The 16,370-nt window shown below is 46.2% G+C and overlaps 1 protein-coding gene and 1 long non-coding RNA gene across 3 annotated transcripts in view; both read left to right on the top strand.

Annotated features, from left to right (window-relative positions):
- Positions 1-16,370, top strand: part of Nsl1 (NSL1 component of MIS12 kinetochore complex) — a 33,003-nt gene that overhangs the window by 10,209 nt on the left and 6,424 nt on the right. Inside the window, exons 5-6 of one of the 2 annotated variants that reach the window (XM_059280721.1) lie at positions 5,124-5,191; positions 6,677-7,851. The exons of the other annotated variant lie outside the window; for it this stretch is intronic. Coding sequence (XP_059136704.1) covers positions 5,124-5,191; positions 6,677-6,955 — 347 coding nt within the window. The 3' untranslated portion in view covers positions 6,956-7,851. Of the gene's footprint in view, positions 1-5,123; positions 5,192-6,676; positions 7,852-16,370 lie in introns of those variants that run through there. 2 annotated transcript variants of the gene reach the window in all.
- LOC131925403 (uncharacterized) lies at positions 8,312-9,556 on the top strand. Its single transcript, XR_009383240.1, has 2 exons — positions 8,312-9,086; positions 9,169-9,556. It is a non-coding gene; the product is annotated as an uncharacterized LOC131925403 (long non-coding RNA).

Genomic DNA, 16,370 nt, shown 5'->3' with positions numbered 1-16,370 from the left:
TGGGCTCACACATGTGTAACCTGTTTCTGTTTTCAGCAAGAGTGCTGATTTCCATCCTCACTGACTTACGGCATCCGTGTGTCCTCTTGGAGTATGCTTGCTTGTTCATGCTCAGGAAATACATTGGAAGTAAATGGGAAGCTCTCAGCTAGTGCATTTCTGCTGAATTTGCAGGCCTTGGAGGTTCATGTTCCCTTGTTTAGTCAGGCAGTGACCCGGAAGCAAAACTGGGCTCATTACTCAATCTTTCATTTCCACTTTTTCGTTTCCCTCTGTTTTAGAAAGCAAGCAGCTAGGGAAGAGTGTTCTCAGAGGTTCTGAACTTCCACATTTTGTAAGGGCAAACTTTTTCCCCCAGCTATGTACTGATTAACTATTTACCAATAAGACGTGGTTCTCGTCTGTCAGGAGCAACCTTGAATAGTCATCAGTGTAAAGCCCCTGAAATGAAGAGGTTCTTTCCCCGTTACCCTGCATTAAACACGTAGTGATGGCAGAGAGGTGTAACGTTCTCCTGGAGTCACTCTGAGTCCCAGGCCCGCCCTGCAAGCAGAGTGCTCAGATGGCCCCTCTGGTTTTCTGTAATGCTGTCTGGCTTCAGGCACTGCTGAGCAGTCTGTGGGCAGCGCTCACAGACACTTACACTTCAGGGTTCAGCTTTGAGTCTGGGCTACAGAACTTGTACCTTAAAGAGGAAAAGAGATAGTTTATTTTGGAGATAAATAGGAGTGAACATGGCCAGGGAGTGCAGTTGCAGTGTGGTAACAGTTTTGTGGAGTTTTACAATAACAATGGGGACAATCGTAAACTGAGATCTTTTTAGTGCATTTCTGGGAGTGTCAGGTAGGCGGTTACAGAGAGGCTGTGGCCTACGATGCTGTCTGACAGCACTGTTAGCTCTCTCTAGTTGACAGAAACTGGGGTCTGTTTGTGCATGTCAGAGGATTCCTCTAATGTTGGGTCACTTACAAAGGAGGGCATACATGACGGTAAAGGGCACTAAAGATGGCTCAGGTAATTTGGCTCTGGACTTGAAACATTTTATTCTTTCCCCATTGTGCTGAGTAAGTTAATCAGCCTTAGAAGGTTCTGAACTTCTCTTAAGAACTTTGGTTGACATTGGTAAGCATGATACATATTGCATCATGAAGATGTTCTTGTGGAGCCTGTGGAGAAGGAGGCACAGAGGACACTTGGGGAAGCCCACCCTGTCTCTTACATGGACTGGGCCAGCCATCGGCACTGGATGCGCACACACACATACACACACACGTGAATGCTATAGTAGCATGTGGAGGTCAGAGGACAACTTGCAGAAGTCAGTTCTCTCCTTCTACCACATGGGTTCCAGGAATCAGTCAGGATTGGCAGCAAGTGCTTTTTCCTGCTGAACCATCTTGCCAGCCCAGAAAATAATTTTTATGTATATGCAGTATAGCCACACGTTTTATGAGTTTTGTGTAGCTTTGTGTTTTGTTTTTGAGACAGGGTCTTGCTGTGTAGCACATGACGGCCTGGAATGTGTGGTCCTCTTGCTGTTGCTTTCTGGGTGCGGAGGTCACAGGTATCTGTCTCCTTGCCTGACTGTTAGAGATTGTTTTTAAGTGTGTGCACTCTCCCCTTTTGTCTTTATTTTTGAAAACTTGTCTTTTATTCTATTTCTAGAATTATTGATAACTTGGTTTTTTGTTTTATCTTGTTTGTTTTTGAAGCACTGTGTATCTCTGGCTGGCCTAGAACTCACTATGTAGACCAGGCTAGCCTCAAATTTAGAGAGATCCACCTCCTCTGCCCCCCAAGTGCTGGATTAAAGGTGATCACTACCACACACTGCAGATACCTTTTAGTTTTGAATGCAGAGGATTCAATTTACTTAATTCAAAAAGAAAAGGTACTGTAAATTCATAGTTGAACATTTAATTTTAGAATGGTATCAGGAAACTTTCTTTATCCTGGAGCTAAGTTTTTCCTATTTGTGAATTTACATTTTTAGGAAGATAGTATGTGATTTCTGGCAAAGTGATATTTTAGAGTGTAACATTGGATTCTAGAAGATGTGAGTCTGATTCTGTCCAGTTGCAGTTCCCGTCTTGGGTTATTTGTAACCCTGCTCTGAAATGGCCTGAGGATCACAGGATGTGATGGCCACAGCAGAGCAGGCTTTGGGTGTGTCCTTGTCCCCGTGGTCCTTGTTTTCACAGGCCAGTTCCTCAGAAGACTCGTTGCACTCACCAGCTTCACTTTTTGTTTTGTTTTGTTTGGGTTTTGGGTTTTTTTTTTTTTTTTTTTTTTTAGACAGGGTATCTCTATGTAGACCCTGCTTTCCCGAAACTTGCTATGTAGACCAGGCTGACCTCGAACTCACAGAGATCCACCTGCCTCTGCCTCCTAAGTGCAGGGATTAAAGGCATGGGCCATGCCCAGCTGTCCACATACTACGTTTAATCTCATTCCTGTAGAAAAACATCAGTCTGTTGGGTCCTTACACCTGACACTAAGTGCATACCCTTCAGTGTGAACACTGTTACTGCAGCCCTTCTGTCCTGTCTCTGGTTTTCACCCAGAACTGTAAATCCCAAGTGTGGTGAACACTTGACGTTATCCTTCTTCTTATTTCAGTCTTCACCAGCTGCCCTCCAATGCTGCAAACCTTCATCCTGTCTACCCTTTCGTCACTATCCTGGGAATTTCCTCACTTCTCTCCCGCTGTGGATCGTGTTTCCTGGTTCCCGTTTTCTCCTGTTTTTGATATATTTCCTTATTTGGGGAGAGTGTATCCTATCCATCTGCCTTCGACCCTCTTCTTCTCAGTCCATTTGGCACCAGATCCCTGTTTAAGGCAAACTATCCATACTATCGTCCCCTGTGAGTTGACGTCACCCTCTTTGATTAAGGAAGTGCCTGATACCGTGGTTGTGCCCTGTTGTAGCCTTTGAGTACTCTCAGGTACTGTGATCACTACTAAGGATCCCAGGGTTAGAGAACTTCGTCCTCTTCCCAGGAGATTCCAGGCTTCTCATTGGTGTGCATACTACCCTCTAGTGGCCCTTCTAAAAAAGTTGGAGGATGTTTGGGGGTAAGGGATGGTGTTATAAAATTATAAAATTGGTGAAAGGGATTTGTAGTCATGCCAGAAATATTAAATGTCTTATGTATCTAGCCCAATTGTAGAATACCCATCACACACTTGGGTGTGAAAATCGGTAAGTATGTAAGCCTAGAGCCTAGCTCCATTTTACACACAAGCCCAAACCACTCTTCATTTGTACAACAGATGAAAAACAGGCATTGTTCAGCAATGGGAAGATAAAAACCAAAAAAGGTGGCATGAGGTATTTTAGGAATTGTTTGTAGTAGTCATTGATAGAACTTAATCTGGGGAGGCAGAGGCAGGCAGATCTCTGTGAGTTCAAGGCCAGCCTGGTCTACAGAATAAGTTCCAGGACAGGCTCCAAAGCTACACAGAGAAACCCTGTCTTGAAAAACCAAAAACAAAAAAACAAAACAAAAAAAAGAACTTAATTTGTAAGAGACCTAGAGAAGAGGTCACAGCCAGGGACTATGGCTGCTGCTACTCCTAGTAAAGCTGCAGCAACAGTAAAGACTGTGACTGCCCTGTTCACACACAGAAGTAAGATTCGTTGTTGTATATTCAGGATCCACTGGAATGTTCTAGATAGTCACTTACTGAGAATTTTAATTTACACTTACGACTAAATGTGTTAATTTGAAGACATACTGCTCTCATGTTGGATTGGTTATCTGTTGTTACTTAAATTATCTCAAAATTTAACATCTAAAACATTAAACACGTGTTCTATCCCTTGTGGTTTCTGAGGTCGTTAACCTGGTAGAAGGGACTTTAGTTCCTCCCAGCATGGGCTCTAAGCTTACTGTTGTGACACAGAGTGCCCACTCATGTCAGAGTTGTACTAAAACACCCTAGTCTTGGCAGTGACATGCTGTCAGAGCTGTAAGTTACTAGTCACACAGAGAGGGAAGGACTGCATGCACACGAGCGTGCACACTGAAGACACTGAAGAGGGAAGGACTGCATGCACACGAGCGTGCACACTGAAGAGGGAAGGACTGCATGCACACGAGCGTGCACACTGAAGAGGGAAGGACTGCATGCACAGGAGCGTGCACACTGAAGAGGGAAGGACTGCATGCACAGGAGCACGCACACTGAAGAGGGAAGGACTGCATGCACAGGAGCGTGCACACTGAAGAGGGAAGGACTGCATGCACACGAGCGTGCACACTGAAGGGGGAAAGACTGCATGCACACGAGCGTGCACACTGAAGAGGGACTTTTGGATCATTGTGAGGGTGGTTAATGCACACAAGGATGCTAAGGTTTGGGCTCTCTAAAGGAACAACCGATGAAATTAATTTGAGAGAGACAGAGTGTTATTAGAGTGGCCTACAGGCCATGGTCCAGGTGGTTCAGTTATGTCTGTGTCCTGATGGAAAGGCCAAGGTTCAGGCAATTTCCAGTCTGGTGCTGGAGTCCCAGGGAATTCCTGTTGAGTTGTTGGTCTTCAGTCTACATTGAAGTCCTAGAGAAGTAGGTTCTAATAACAGTGAAGGAATGCCTGAGCAGCAGTCGGCACACAATGCATGTGAAGATCAGAACACAGCTTTGTGAAGTGGATTCTCTCCTGCATCCTTGCAACCTGGCCTCAGTTCTGGGACTGAACTCTTTTTGCAACCACTTTGCTTAGTCATCTTACTGGCCTGTGTTTTGCTTTTATAAAATTCAGAATCATTTAAAAATAAATCTTAGCCTGCGCTTGCCTTAAAACTTGATAATGTGTAGAGGTGTCAGCTGCAGGAGTGTTTATACAACAGATACCTGGTGCTCTTGGGGCACAGCTGGGGCTGCTCAGCATGCAGCCTGTGAGCACACCTTTGAATTGCACTCTGCTGCTCTCCTGGCCCTCTTATTCATCTTGATAATTGAGTAGGGCATTGGCAGATAGTAGATTACACAGTAGTCTAAGGGAGATTAGACTAAGGTGAGTGTTCCTAACAGATTTCTGTCTGGATTGCATCTAAATGGCTTTATGGTTGGCTAACTAGATAAAGAACCTAAAATACTGTTTGGTGGTTTCTTGCAGCTTCTCATGTGGAAAATTTGAAATGTCGTGGGGACGCCATAGCTAAGAAAATCAATGACGCCATGAAGGTAAAAGCTGCGCTAAGTGTATCGAGTGGGAAAAGACTGGTGCTTGCTGTCGGTGTCGGGTGTGTCTGGGGCTGCAGGAGGATCTCAGGAACTGTTAAGTGGTTCAGAGTGTGTTTGTTAAGCAGCAGAAACACCCAGAGCTCCATTTATCAGGTGCCTACTGTGTGCCACATACTCTGCCTGGCAGGTACCTCTGTGAGCTGTGTGTGTTCCCCTGGTTCTCCAGTGAGGTTATACTTCAGGAGCTGAGCTGGCAGCTTGTTGGGCACTTTGGGACAATTTGGTGACATTTATGGAGCATGTGGTGTCTGCCTTGCCTTTGCTGTTGTGCTTAACTCTCCTAACTTAACTAAGTTAACTTAACTCTCACACTAACCCAGAAGATGGGTATCTTCTCCCCATTTATGGAGAGAAGACTGAGGCACTGAGAGCCCAGATGTATTGCTCAACCGAGTTCCTGAACCAGGATATCTGGCTTCAGAACTTGTTTGCTGTTGTTTCTGCTTTTGTGCTGGGTCTGGACCCAGGCCTGGCATGTGCTCATCACACACATGTACCCTGAGCTGTGTGCTAGCCATGGAGTTGTGCTCTTAATCACTCTGTTACACTACTCCAGCCGGAGAGCCTCAGGGTCATCACCACATGGTTTCAATTGGGACATTTATTTTACCTAAACATGAAAATAAATTCCTAGTACATGGAAATGATTTTAAACTCCTTCAGAACCTCCCCAGTTCCCATGTCCATTTTCTGTGGCATTTTTTTTAGTTTATATGGATTCCATGTTTTTCTGATAATTGATCATCTATTGTTTTTATCCTATCCTTGATCCAGAGTTGGTGGGCCAGGTATTCAGTTGACCTCATTTTTTTGTAAGCAAAGCTTTATTGGAACACAAATGGGATCATTCATTTCCTTCCTGTCTGTTGTTTCTTCTATGTTCTAATAGTGGAGTTGAGTTCTTTTATTTTGGGGACAGGGCCTCGCTGTGTTCCACAGACTAGCTTCAAACTCGTTTTAGTCTCCCGAGCACAGGGATTACATTTGTGTATCATCTCCCGTGGCTGCCTGAGGTTGAGTTCTTAGGCGCAGAGCCCCAGAGTCTAAAATGCTTACTGTTTCGTTTATGACAGTCAGAAGGTTCCGATCCCTACTCTTGATGACCAATATTCCTAAAGCATGCTCCTCAAAGAAGCGGGATTTCAGACTTTAAATTCTTAGCTCTGAAATTCTCTTACCCCTGCCAAATTGAATATCACTAACAGTTATTGTAGGAATGAGCCATATCTTTTAGTCTTAGCTTTTAGTTAAAATTCCTCCATTTAAGTAAGTATTTTAAAATATAAAGTCAAATATCCATGACCCCAAGAAACCAGGTCTCAGTAATAGACTTGATCTAAAGAATTGCAGGGCAGCAGGTCCAGGTCTGTGTATAGTGTCTTTGTCTGTGTGTTCACCTTTCAACCTGAGATTTTCCTTCCCAAGGCTTTGCCTCTGCTAATCGAACAAGGAGACGGCTTTTCCCAGGTCTTAAAGATGCAGCCTGTCATCCAGCTGCAGAGGATCAACCAGGAAGTCTTTTCCAGCTGTTCCAGGAGAGCAGATACCAAGCCTGACAACTCTGTAACACAAGTAGAAACCACACCAACTGAGACTGCAGCCAGGAAAGCCTCGAACATAGTGCTGAAGAGAAAGCATGTCCCAGACTGCTCCCAGAGACAGCGCTACCCGCTGCGGCCGAAGAGAATTGATCTGGATGTATGAGCTCTGTTTGTTTGGGAATTGGAAGTCGGTGCTCTCAGTATCCAGGTCACGGTCTGCTGCCCGGGGGACTTCATTGAAAGTAACTGTGACTCTGTACAGGTGCAGTGCACTGTTCTGCTTGTCCTGGGCTGGGTCTCCCTCTGCGGTAGGTAAAAAGCCTGTGGAGTATTGCACAGACCTGTCAGTGTCCTCAGATGCTATCAGTGCCAGCTGCCTTGCAGCCTTCGAGGCATCCCAGGGGGACATGCTCTGAGGGGTTTTCTTGATGTGCAGCTTTCACTATGTGCGAGGCCGTGAGGTGGTTCTTGGAGGCTTGCAGACTGGTGTTGGCTCTGCACAGCAGCCCGCTCGTTGCTAGTCCAGTTCATCAGAGGAACACACAGAAGATGGGCCTGGCCTTGGTTTTGTTCCACGGGCACTTAATTCACAATTTTAGGGTTTTGTTTTGTAAGATAAAGGAGAAGGCTATTATTTGTGTAGGAAATTAATTTTTTTGTCTGCCTGTTTTCAAGACAGGGCCTCTCTGTGCAGACTTCACTCTGTAGACCAGGCTGGCCTTGAACTTAACAGGGTCCACCTGTCTCTGCCTCCTGAGTGCTGGGATTAGAGGTGTGTGCCACCATCGCCCAGCTGTGCAGGAAATATTCTTAAAAAGAAAACCTGAGGCTGGAGCCTCTGTTTCTTCCCTACGCTTTCATTTCCATAGGTCTTTGAACATAATTTGTCTGGGAACTGATAGTTTCTTTTAAAGTCCTCATTTCTAAATAGATCCTTCCAGTTCAAAGTGTATATAAATTAGGGTTGATTGGCATGCTCCAGTTAAAGACATTTGTTATCCAATATAACATCAGACCTAAAAGGGGTCTCAGCAAACTTACACTCTGAGATTTGGCCACAGCCTCTTATATTGTGTGTCTTACATGGTACATTGTAGATAGGGCCTGTAGCTTGCCACCTGCTTCCTTTCTTGGTGATTATATACTTTTATCCATTTTCAGAGAAATTTACTAATCATGGCTTGGAAAATCTGTTTTGCTCTTGCTCGATATGTCCTAAAGATCATAAACATCTAGGTTTGTCTGGTTTTCTCGATTGGAAAAGCCTTATGGTGAGGCCACTTTATGGGACTTGTAGATTCTGTTTTACTGTTAAAATTTGAGATCAGGGCGCTGGAGAGATGGCTCAGAGGTTAAGAGCATTGACTGCTCTTCTAGAGGTCCTGAGTTCAATTCCCAGCAACCACATGGTGGCTCACAACCATCTATAATGAGATCTGGTGCCCTCTTCTGGCCTGCAGTCATACATGCAAGCAGAACACTATACATAATAAATAAAATAAATCTTTTTTTTAAATAAAAAAAAATTGAGATCAGTATATTCATACAGAGCAATGTTTATTTTTATTTTGTTTTTAAAAATAATATATAAAGACCAAAATCTTGGCACATGCTTTCTCCAGCTAACAAGGCATTCTTGGTACCTACTTTAGTAGGACAGCACTCTGCACTCCGGAGTGAACTGACCTTTGCCTTAAAATCACTTTGTGACTTCAGAAGGTGGCTTTGGTTCTGTGCTTTTTGTGGCATTTATGTTCTGTGATTGAGTTCACTTCAGAAGTGCCCAAGCAGGCAAGGCTCGCACACCAGGCTGTGAGGTGAGGCAGTGGATTTCCATTGAGCAAATGCTGTCTGGCAAGATGGGAGAATGAGCTTGGAGGAGTCCCACTAGATGGTTCTGGCTGGACTTGACAAAGTCACATCTTGAAAGGCCCCTTTCCACACTCAGGATGTGAGATGGTGCCAAGAGGAGTTTGGAGTGATGAACTTGGTCTGGCATGAATGTGACTGGACCCTGTGACTAAAGCACTTACTTAGTAGTGACCTTTGAGAGGTGTTCAGTCCTAGTGCAGAAGCCGAGTGACTGGGGAACTCCAAGGAGACTGGGGCCCTCTTACCAATGGTAGTTATCTCCCAAGGGGCCCTTTGGTAGAGGTGAAGACGTTTTTGCCTATTGTAAGGTAAGATGTTGTGTGTGTGGCAGCGGAGGTAACTGTCATCTAGTGAGTAGAGGCTGCACATACTCTGGATGGCTGGCACAACTAACTGTCTGCCCCAAGACCAGTGGCGCTGAGGTGAGGAGCCTGCTGGGGGAGAGTGGTCCAGTGGCACTGAGGTGAGGAGCCTGCTGGGGGAGAGTGGTCCAGTGGTGCTGAGGTGAGGAGCCTGCTGGGGGAGAGTGGTCCAGTGACACTGAGATAGAGGAGCCTGCTGGGGGAGAGTGGTCCAGTGGTGCTGAGGTGAGGAGCCTGCTGGGGGAGAGTGGTCCAGTGGTGCTGAGGTGAGGAGCCTGCTGGGGGAGAGTGGTCCAGTGGTGCTGAGGTGAGGAGCCTGCTGGGGGAGAGTGGTCCAACAGCATGAGGGGTGTGATTATTGCAGCTTTCCAACCTCTCTAGGAAGTGCTGTTTGTGTTGGTTGTACTTAACTCTTGTCAAAATATCCCACTGTCAGCCCTCGTAAGACAAAGTGTGATGTATGACGTTCAAATAAAACTAGACTGTCGAATATGTAATGAAAAAGCCCCAAATAAAAATGTTAATTCTAATTGCATTTTTATTGAGTTTAAAGGGGCGCATGTTGATAGAGTTAAATGATGTTGTATCTTGGATTTGCTCTTAAGTATTTAAGCAAAGAGAAGGGGTAGATTAAGCAAATGTATAAGAAATGTTGATGGCATTGGACCTATGTGATACAACATTTACTTTGCGCTTGGAAATTTTGTATATAAAATATACATATATGTATGTATGTATTTTTAATTTGTTTTGTTATGAAGCAGCCAGGCCCGCAGATGAAGCTTGGAGTCTTCGGAAGCCCAGCTCTGTCCTGCAGGCACAGCAGTGTAGAAGCAGCGATGAGTAGGCCTAGGCTGTAACGGGGAGTTACGGCTTCTTAGGCCAGGGGTTAGCGACATGAGAGTATTGAAACTAAAACAACGGGAAAACTGAAAATATTCTGTCTCTGTTGGAAAAGGGAGGCTGAATTGGAGAGGGTCTTAAAATTCCTTGTGAGGGCTGGAGAGATGGCTCAGCAGTTAAGAGCACTGCCTGGTCTTGTAGAGGACCCAGGCTCGATTCCTAGAACCCACACAATGGCTCACAACCATCTGTAACTCCAGTCCAGGGGATCTGACGCCCTTTTCTGGCCTTCTTGGGCGTCACACGTGGTTCACAGACCTTCATACAGGCAAAAGATTCATGCACATTTTTAAGAATTTCTCTGCCAACAAAATTTAAACAAAAGGCCAGATCTAGGCCCTGGGAAGAGAGAGCCCTCCAGAAGAGGCAAATTCTTTATGTCGACAGTTGAGGGCTGGTGAGATGGCTCAGCAGGTGAGGGGACCTGCCACCAAGCCTGTGACCTGACTTTGATCTCCAGGACCCACATTGTGGAAGGAGAGAACTGACTCCCACAAATTATCCTCTGACCTCCACATGTGCACTATGTATCACGTGTGCTGCCCCTACACACACACACACACAAACACACACACACACACACACAAACACACACTTTCTTCATTTTTGAGATGGTCTTACTATGTAGTCTTGGCCTGGAACTTACTCTGTAGACCAGGCTGCCCTCAAATCCTTGAACTCACAGAGATCCACCTGCTTTTGCTTCCCACATGCTGGGATTAAAGGCTTCTACCAACCATGACCAGCCGTAAAATGTTTTTTAAATTAATGGTTGTGTTGGCTTCTTGGTGTGTATAGTCAAGCCACTGAGTGGTTCACTTGAAAGGCAGTGGAATAGGCAATGCGTGTCTCAGAGGAACATGAACAGAAATATGGCCAGAGCAAGTGCTGTGGTGTGAATGTAGGGTTGCCCAGTCCTGGCATGATAGGTTGAGAGGTGGTGCACACCTTAATCCCAGCATTCTGGAGACAGAAGCGGGTGGATCTCTGTGAATTCAAGGCTAGTCTAGCCTACACAGAAAGACCAGTCAAGGCTGTGTAGTGAAACCCTGTCTCAAAAAAAAAAAAAAAAAAAAAGACACCCAACATAGACTTCTGGTCTCCATGTACACACAAACACACACAAAAAAAGAAAAAATAAATTCTGTGAAAGCCGTCTCTGGAATTATGTATGTCTGGATTTGTGCATGTGAGGGCAGTGCTCACACACACCAGGAGGGGGATCAGCTTCCCCTGGAGCTGGAGTTTCAGGCTGCTGTGAGCCCCCTCAGGCGGGTGCTGGGAACCTGACCTGAGTCCTCTGGAAGAGCAGCAAACACTCTTACCTGCTAAACATCTCTCTCCCTGTATTAGCTTTTTTGACTGAGAATTTTAGTTTTGGTTTTTATGGGGCTCTGTTTCTCTCCCCGACCCTTTGTTTTGTGATAGATTTTATCCTCAAACTCCAGTTTGGAGAGGAGCCTTTTGATAGCCACTGGGGAGTTCTTGGGCGTTAACATTTGGAGATTTGGCGTATTGGTGTATGTATTTGGACATTGGTGTATTCACCTGGAACTTCAGGAAGAAATCTGTGTCATGGCTGTCCCTGGGTTGCTAATACCTATGGGGTTTCTCCCCCACTACTAATGAAATGTCCAACTTCTCAGTGCCCCATCCTCACAGCCTCAGCCGTTAATGACTGTGGTATGACTGTTCATGGACTGAGTTTAAATAATGGGTTTATTGGCAGGGCTCAGTGGCCCACACCTTTAATCCCAGCACTTGGGAGGCAGAGGTAGGTAGAACTCCACGAGGTTGAGGCCAGCCTGGTCTACCTAGTGAGTTCCTGGACAGACAAAAATACAAGGTTGAGACCCCGTGTCAAGAATACAAAAGATGAGCTTGTCAGTTGCAAGGGACAGAGGAGGTGGAGGTGTACAGGACTGAAGCAAACCACTGGCGAGTTGCCGCAACAGGGACCCTGCCTGTGTGTACCTTGGCTTCCACCTCTTTGACCAATCCAGCCACATCCAAACAGTATTTAAAAGCCATGTTTCTAAAAGGCAAGATATTAGATATTTTACAAGAATTGCTCGGTATGTGCACGCGTGTGCATGCATGTCCCCAATTGTGTGGGTGAAGGTGCCTGTGAGCAATCATGTAGAGGCCGGAGTAGAACATCCCTATCTTCTTCTGTCACTCTACCAATTGCCTTGGACTCTGTCACTAAATCTGAAGTTCTATTTAGGTTGCCTGGCCAAGTGACCAGTGAGCTCCCAGATCCACCTGTCTCCAGCCCTATAGCTGGGTTACAGGCACCCACAGTCATGCCTGGCATTTTACGTGGGTGCTGGGGATTTGAACTCAGTCAGGTCTTGCCTTGTCAGTGTTTTTACCTGCTGAGCCATTACCCAGCCCCTAGATTTCCTTTTTCAGCTGGATGGTGGTATTGTGGTTATATGAATGCAGGTCTTATATGTATTTAGATGTGATGACCCAGCAGGAAAATTTGAAAAGTACGATGAATAAGGAGACAGGCTTCGTGGCACATGCCCATAATCCCAGCACGAGGAAGGCTGAAGCAGGAGGATTGAGAGTTTGAGGCCAGCCTGGGCTGCCTGGCAATGCACCCGTGTGTGTCACCCCCTACACACATACGAAATAGGTAAGACTAACGTGACAGTGTTACCTGTTGAGTCTCGAACATCTTTCTACGTTGGAAAGTTTTATACTAAAAGTTTGAATTAAGTAGTCATTTTTCTTTGTTTTTTGTTTTTTTCAAGACAGCGTTTTTCTGTATAGCAGTCTTGGCTGTCCTGGAACTCTATCTGTAGCCCAGGGTGGCCTCAAACTCACTGAGATCCACCTGCCTCTGCCTCCTGAGTGCTGGGATTCAAGGCGTGTGGCACCACCGCCCAGCTGAGTAGTCGTTTTTCATGTGAGTGAGTTCCTTTACTCCACCACACTCAGCGACTCCACAGTCGTGGTTCCTGGGGGTGGGTGAAGATCTCCACCTGTGCAAATGTCTCCCCACCAGTCCAGTGGGTTCCTGTCCAGGACATCAGTGCTAGCTGAGGACCTCTTGGGGAGGAAGTAGGATGTGAGGGAGACAGAGTTCCCTGCACTTTGACCTCCTGAGGGAACGTGGGAGTGAAACTCAGACTTCGGCAATTTCTGTGGAATCAGATGTTTGTAAGAAGTGGGTTCATCTGTTTCCAGAAACTGCAGGAGAGCATTAAGAAATGCATAAACAAACACAGCCCCTTGCCTGGGGTGATGGACTCTGTGTCCTCAGCCAGTCCTCAGCCCAACCCCAACACTCCCAGGCTTGCCCTTCTTGGGGGGGCCTTGCTGGGGTCCCCAATAGAGTGAAACAGGCATGTGAAGGTATGGCAGCAAAGGGACCATGACCAGCTTCACCTGGTGTCATCTGTGAAAGGGGCTCCCCCCTAGAGATCTCACCCAGTGCTGCGTGAGACCACTTAACATAGCAGCCCAGTATCCGAATCCTCAAAAAATATGCATTTCCTAATGAAATTCCCATTCTCTTTCATGCCTCCCTGAAATCTGATTAAAATGTTCTATGGACAGATTTGCTCCAGCCACTGGGTCTCCTGTTCTTTCTCCTCTGTTTGTTCAAGATAAAAGATGGCTCAAAGAATGAGAGATGTTAGGTGGGGAGGTCGTTAACAGGCAGTGTGAACTGGGCTGGGGATGTAGCTCAGTGGTACAGCACTTGCCTAGACTGCTCAAGGCCCTGAGTTCAGCTAACAGCATTGTTTAAGCAGTGGATAGGTAATAATGATTACTGTGTTGTCCAGGCTGATCTATTGGTATTTTTATGTTTGAGACAGGCTCTCACTGTGTAGCTCAGGCTGCCCTCAAACTTGCCATCTTCCTGTCTCAGCCTGCTGAGGGGTTACATGCATGTGCCACCCCCCCACTCTAGCCTAAGGATAATCTCAATCTCCTGGACTCCAGTAATTCTCCTGTCTCAGCCTCCCAAGTAGCTGGGAATACAGACATGGGTTGCTGCATCTAGCTAAAATCCACCACACCCCAGAATTGTACAAAAATAGATTTTTATAACCATTTCAGTTTGAGTTTTTGTTTGTTTTGTTAATTTTTTTAGGAGACAAAGTCTCATTCTGTAGCCTGAGCTGGCCTAAAGCTCACTCTGTAGCCTAGGCTGGCTGCAGACTATTGGTGATCCTTTTATTTAGTCCTCTGAGTCTGCGAATACAGGTGTGTGCCACTGGTAATGTTTAGGGGGTCTAGATTGGGTGGTCTTCTCTGCCAGTTAAAGAATTAAAAGGCAGGGAACTCTAGAACACAGTTGGCAGCACCAGGGAGATCTCAGACGCGGCAGGCATAGTCAGCCGGAGGAAGCCTTTTTTAGAGGTGAGGACACACAGCAAGGCGCACAGGGAAAGACCCTCTGCTTTGTAGAAGGCGGACTCCTGAGCCCTAGATCCAGTCTTTCCTTGAAGGCTCTGGGTTTTCAGGGCCTTTAAGGGGCCTTCATCCCCTAGATGAAGAAAGGGAGGCTGATGACCCATGACTTTGAAGAAAACATGTCCTGATCCAGCCTTGAACTTTCAACCAGTCCACAGCAGCAGCCCACTGATGGCGGGGGTGGGTGGGGGGGAAGCCCACCAGGCTGTTGATCAGGAACAACAGTGTGAGTGTGAGGAAGGGGCCAGAAATTTGCCATCTTTACTATGGATTTGTGGCCCCCTTTCTATATAACTCCTCTGAGGGATCTGTCCAACCCCTAGTCCCTCACCACTACACCTGAAAACTTACTTATTTTCAATTCTGTGGGGCTAGAGATCAAAGCCAAGGCCTTGGGCACAATGAGCAAGCCTGCTGCTGAGCTCAGGCCCAGTCTGTATTACCAGTGCATTCGCTGAAGGGGACAGCAGGGTGTCCATGGTTCCCACACACTAGGTGGGTTTTGTTTTGTTTTTTTTCTCCATGTGCTAAGATCTGCTCTCATCCTCAGCACCCCCACTGTCATGTGGAGCCGTCCAGCCGGCCCAGGCTCTCGGCTAAGGCCTAGTCTGGTCTCAGACACCAAGACATCACAGCCTCTTGACTGTTTTGTGACAAGAAACATTTCTGAATTTCCTGGGATCCAGGCACAGCTAATACAAAGCAGTAGGGACGATTATGAAAGGAAACAGTTGTTTAAAGCAGGTCAGATATGTGTTTTGCTGGTTGTAGCTCGGGTTATACCAGCCACCAAAGCCAGGCTGGCTTCATTACAGGATGTGAGCTGTCCTCACTACTCAGACACCACTTACAAAATCCTCTGAATCACTGAACTGATTTAAGGCTTTGAAGCGTTTTCCAGACAACTGGGTCCTCACATTTAAGGAACAGCACAAGCCTCACATTTAATCCATTATCCTTTCTCTTCGGAGAAACTAAACTTTTAACCATCATTTTAGTGGACCACTGAGCATCGTCTCCGTCTTCCCAATATATATACTTTGAGAACGTCATGCTGACTTCCATCCACTTTCTGGGCTAAGCCTGCTCCCTCCGGACCCTTCCTGGGGCAGTCTCGGGAACTGTGAAGGCTGGCTGGTACGAGCCCTGTGAAAGATGCCCGCGTCCACATCTACAGAAGCAGATTCCTCCATCAGCCCCATCTGACACCAAAGACCCAGGCCTGGTGGCCTTCTAATGACACCTCACGTCAAGTCTATTTGTAAAATTTAATTTTTACATGGTTTTCCCACAAGTATGTATGTATGTGCACCATGTGTGTGCAGTGTCCACAGAGGCCAGAAGAGGGGGGTCACAGTTCCACCCCTGAAACCGGAGTTCCAGGTGGTTATGAGCTTCCATGTGGGTGCTGGGAACTGAACACAGGCCCTGTGCAACAGCAGCTTACCACTGACCATTTCTCCAGCCCCACTCCATTCTGTTCATAAGAGATCACAGGCCAGCCCAGACTCATAATTGGGCCAGGCGGATGTAGTTGGGTTTTTTTACTCTTTGGGGGTCCACCACCCAGCTCCCCCAAAAATACACGGAGACTTATTCTTACTTATGAATGCCCCGCCTTAGCTTGGCTTGTTTCTAGCCAGCTTTTCTAATTTAAGTTATCCCGTTTCTTTTTAATTATGTTTTGCCTCTGGGCTTTTTACCTTTCTTTATTCTATATATCTTTCTTTCCTTTTTACTCCAGGGCTGGCTGGGTGGCTGTGTGGCTGGCCCCTGGCTGTCCTCTCCTCCTTTTCCCACTCTCTCCTCACTCTGCTCTCAATTTCTTCTACTTATTCTTTTTGCCCGCCAGCGCCCTCCCCCCATCCTTTCTTCTGCCCAGCTATTGGACATTCAGCTCTTTATTAGACCAATCAAGTGTTTTAGACAGGCACAATAACACAGCTTCACAGAGTTAAACAAAAGTAACATAAAAGAATGCAACACATCTTTGCATCATTAAACAAA

The sequence above is a fragment of the Peromyscus eremicus genome, chromosome 15, assembly GCF_949786415.1.
Source record: "Peromyscus eremicus chromosome 15, PerEre_H2_v1, whole genome shotgun sequence".
In the NCBI taxonomy this organism is placed as follows: Eukaryota; Metazoa; Chordata; class Mammalia; order Rodentia; family Cricetidae; genus Peromyscus; species Peromyscus eremicus.
This window is presented reverse-complemented; position numbering and strand designations above follow the sequence as displayed.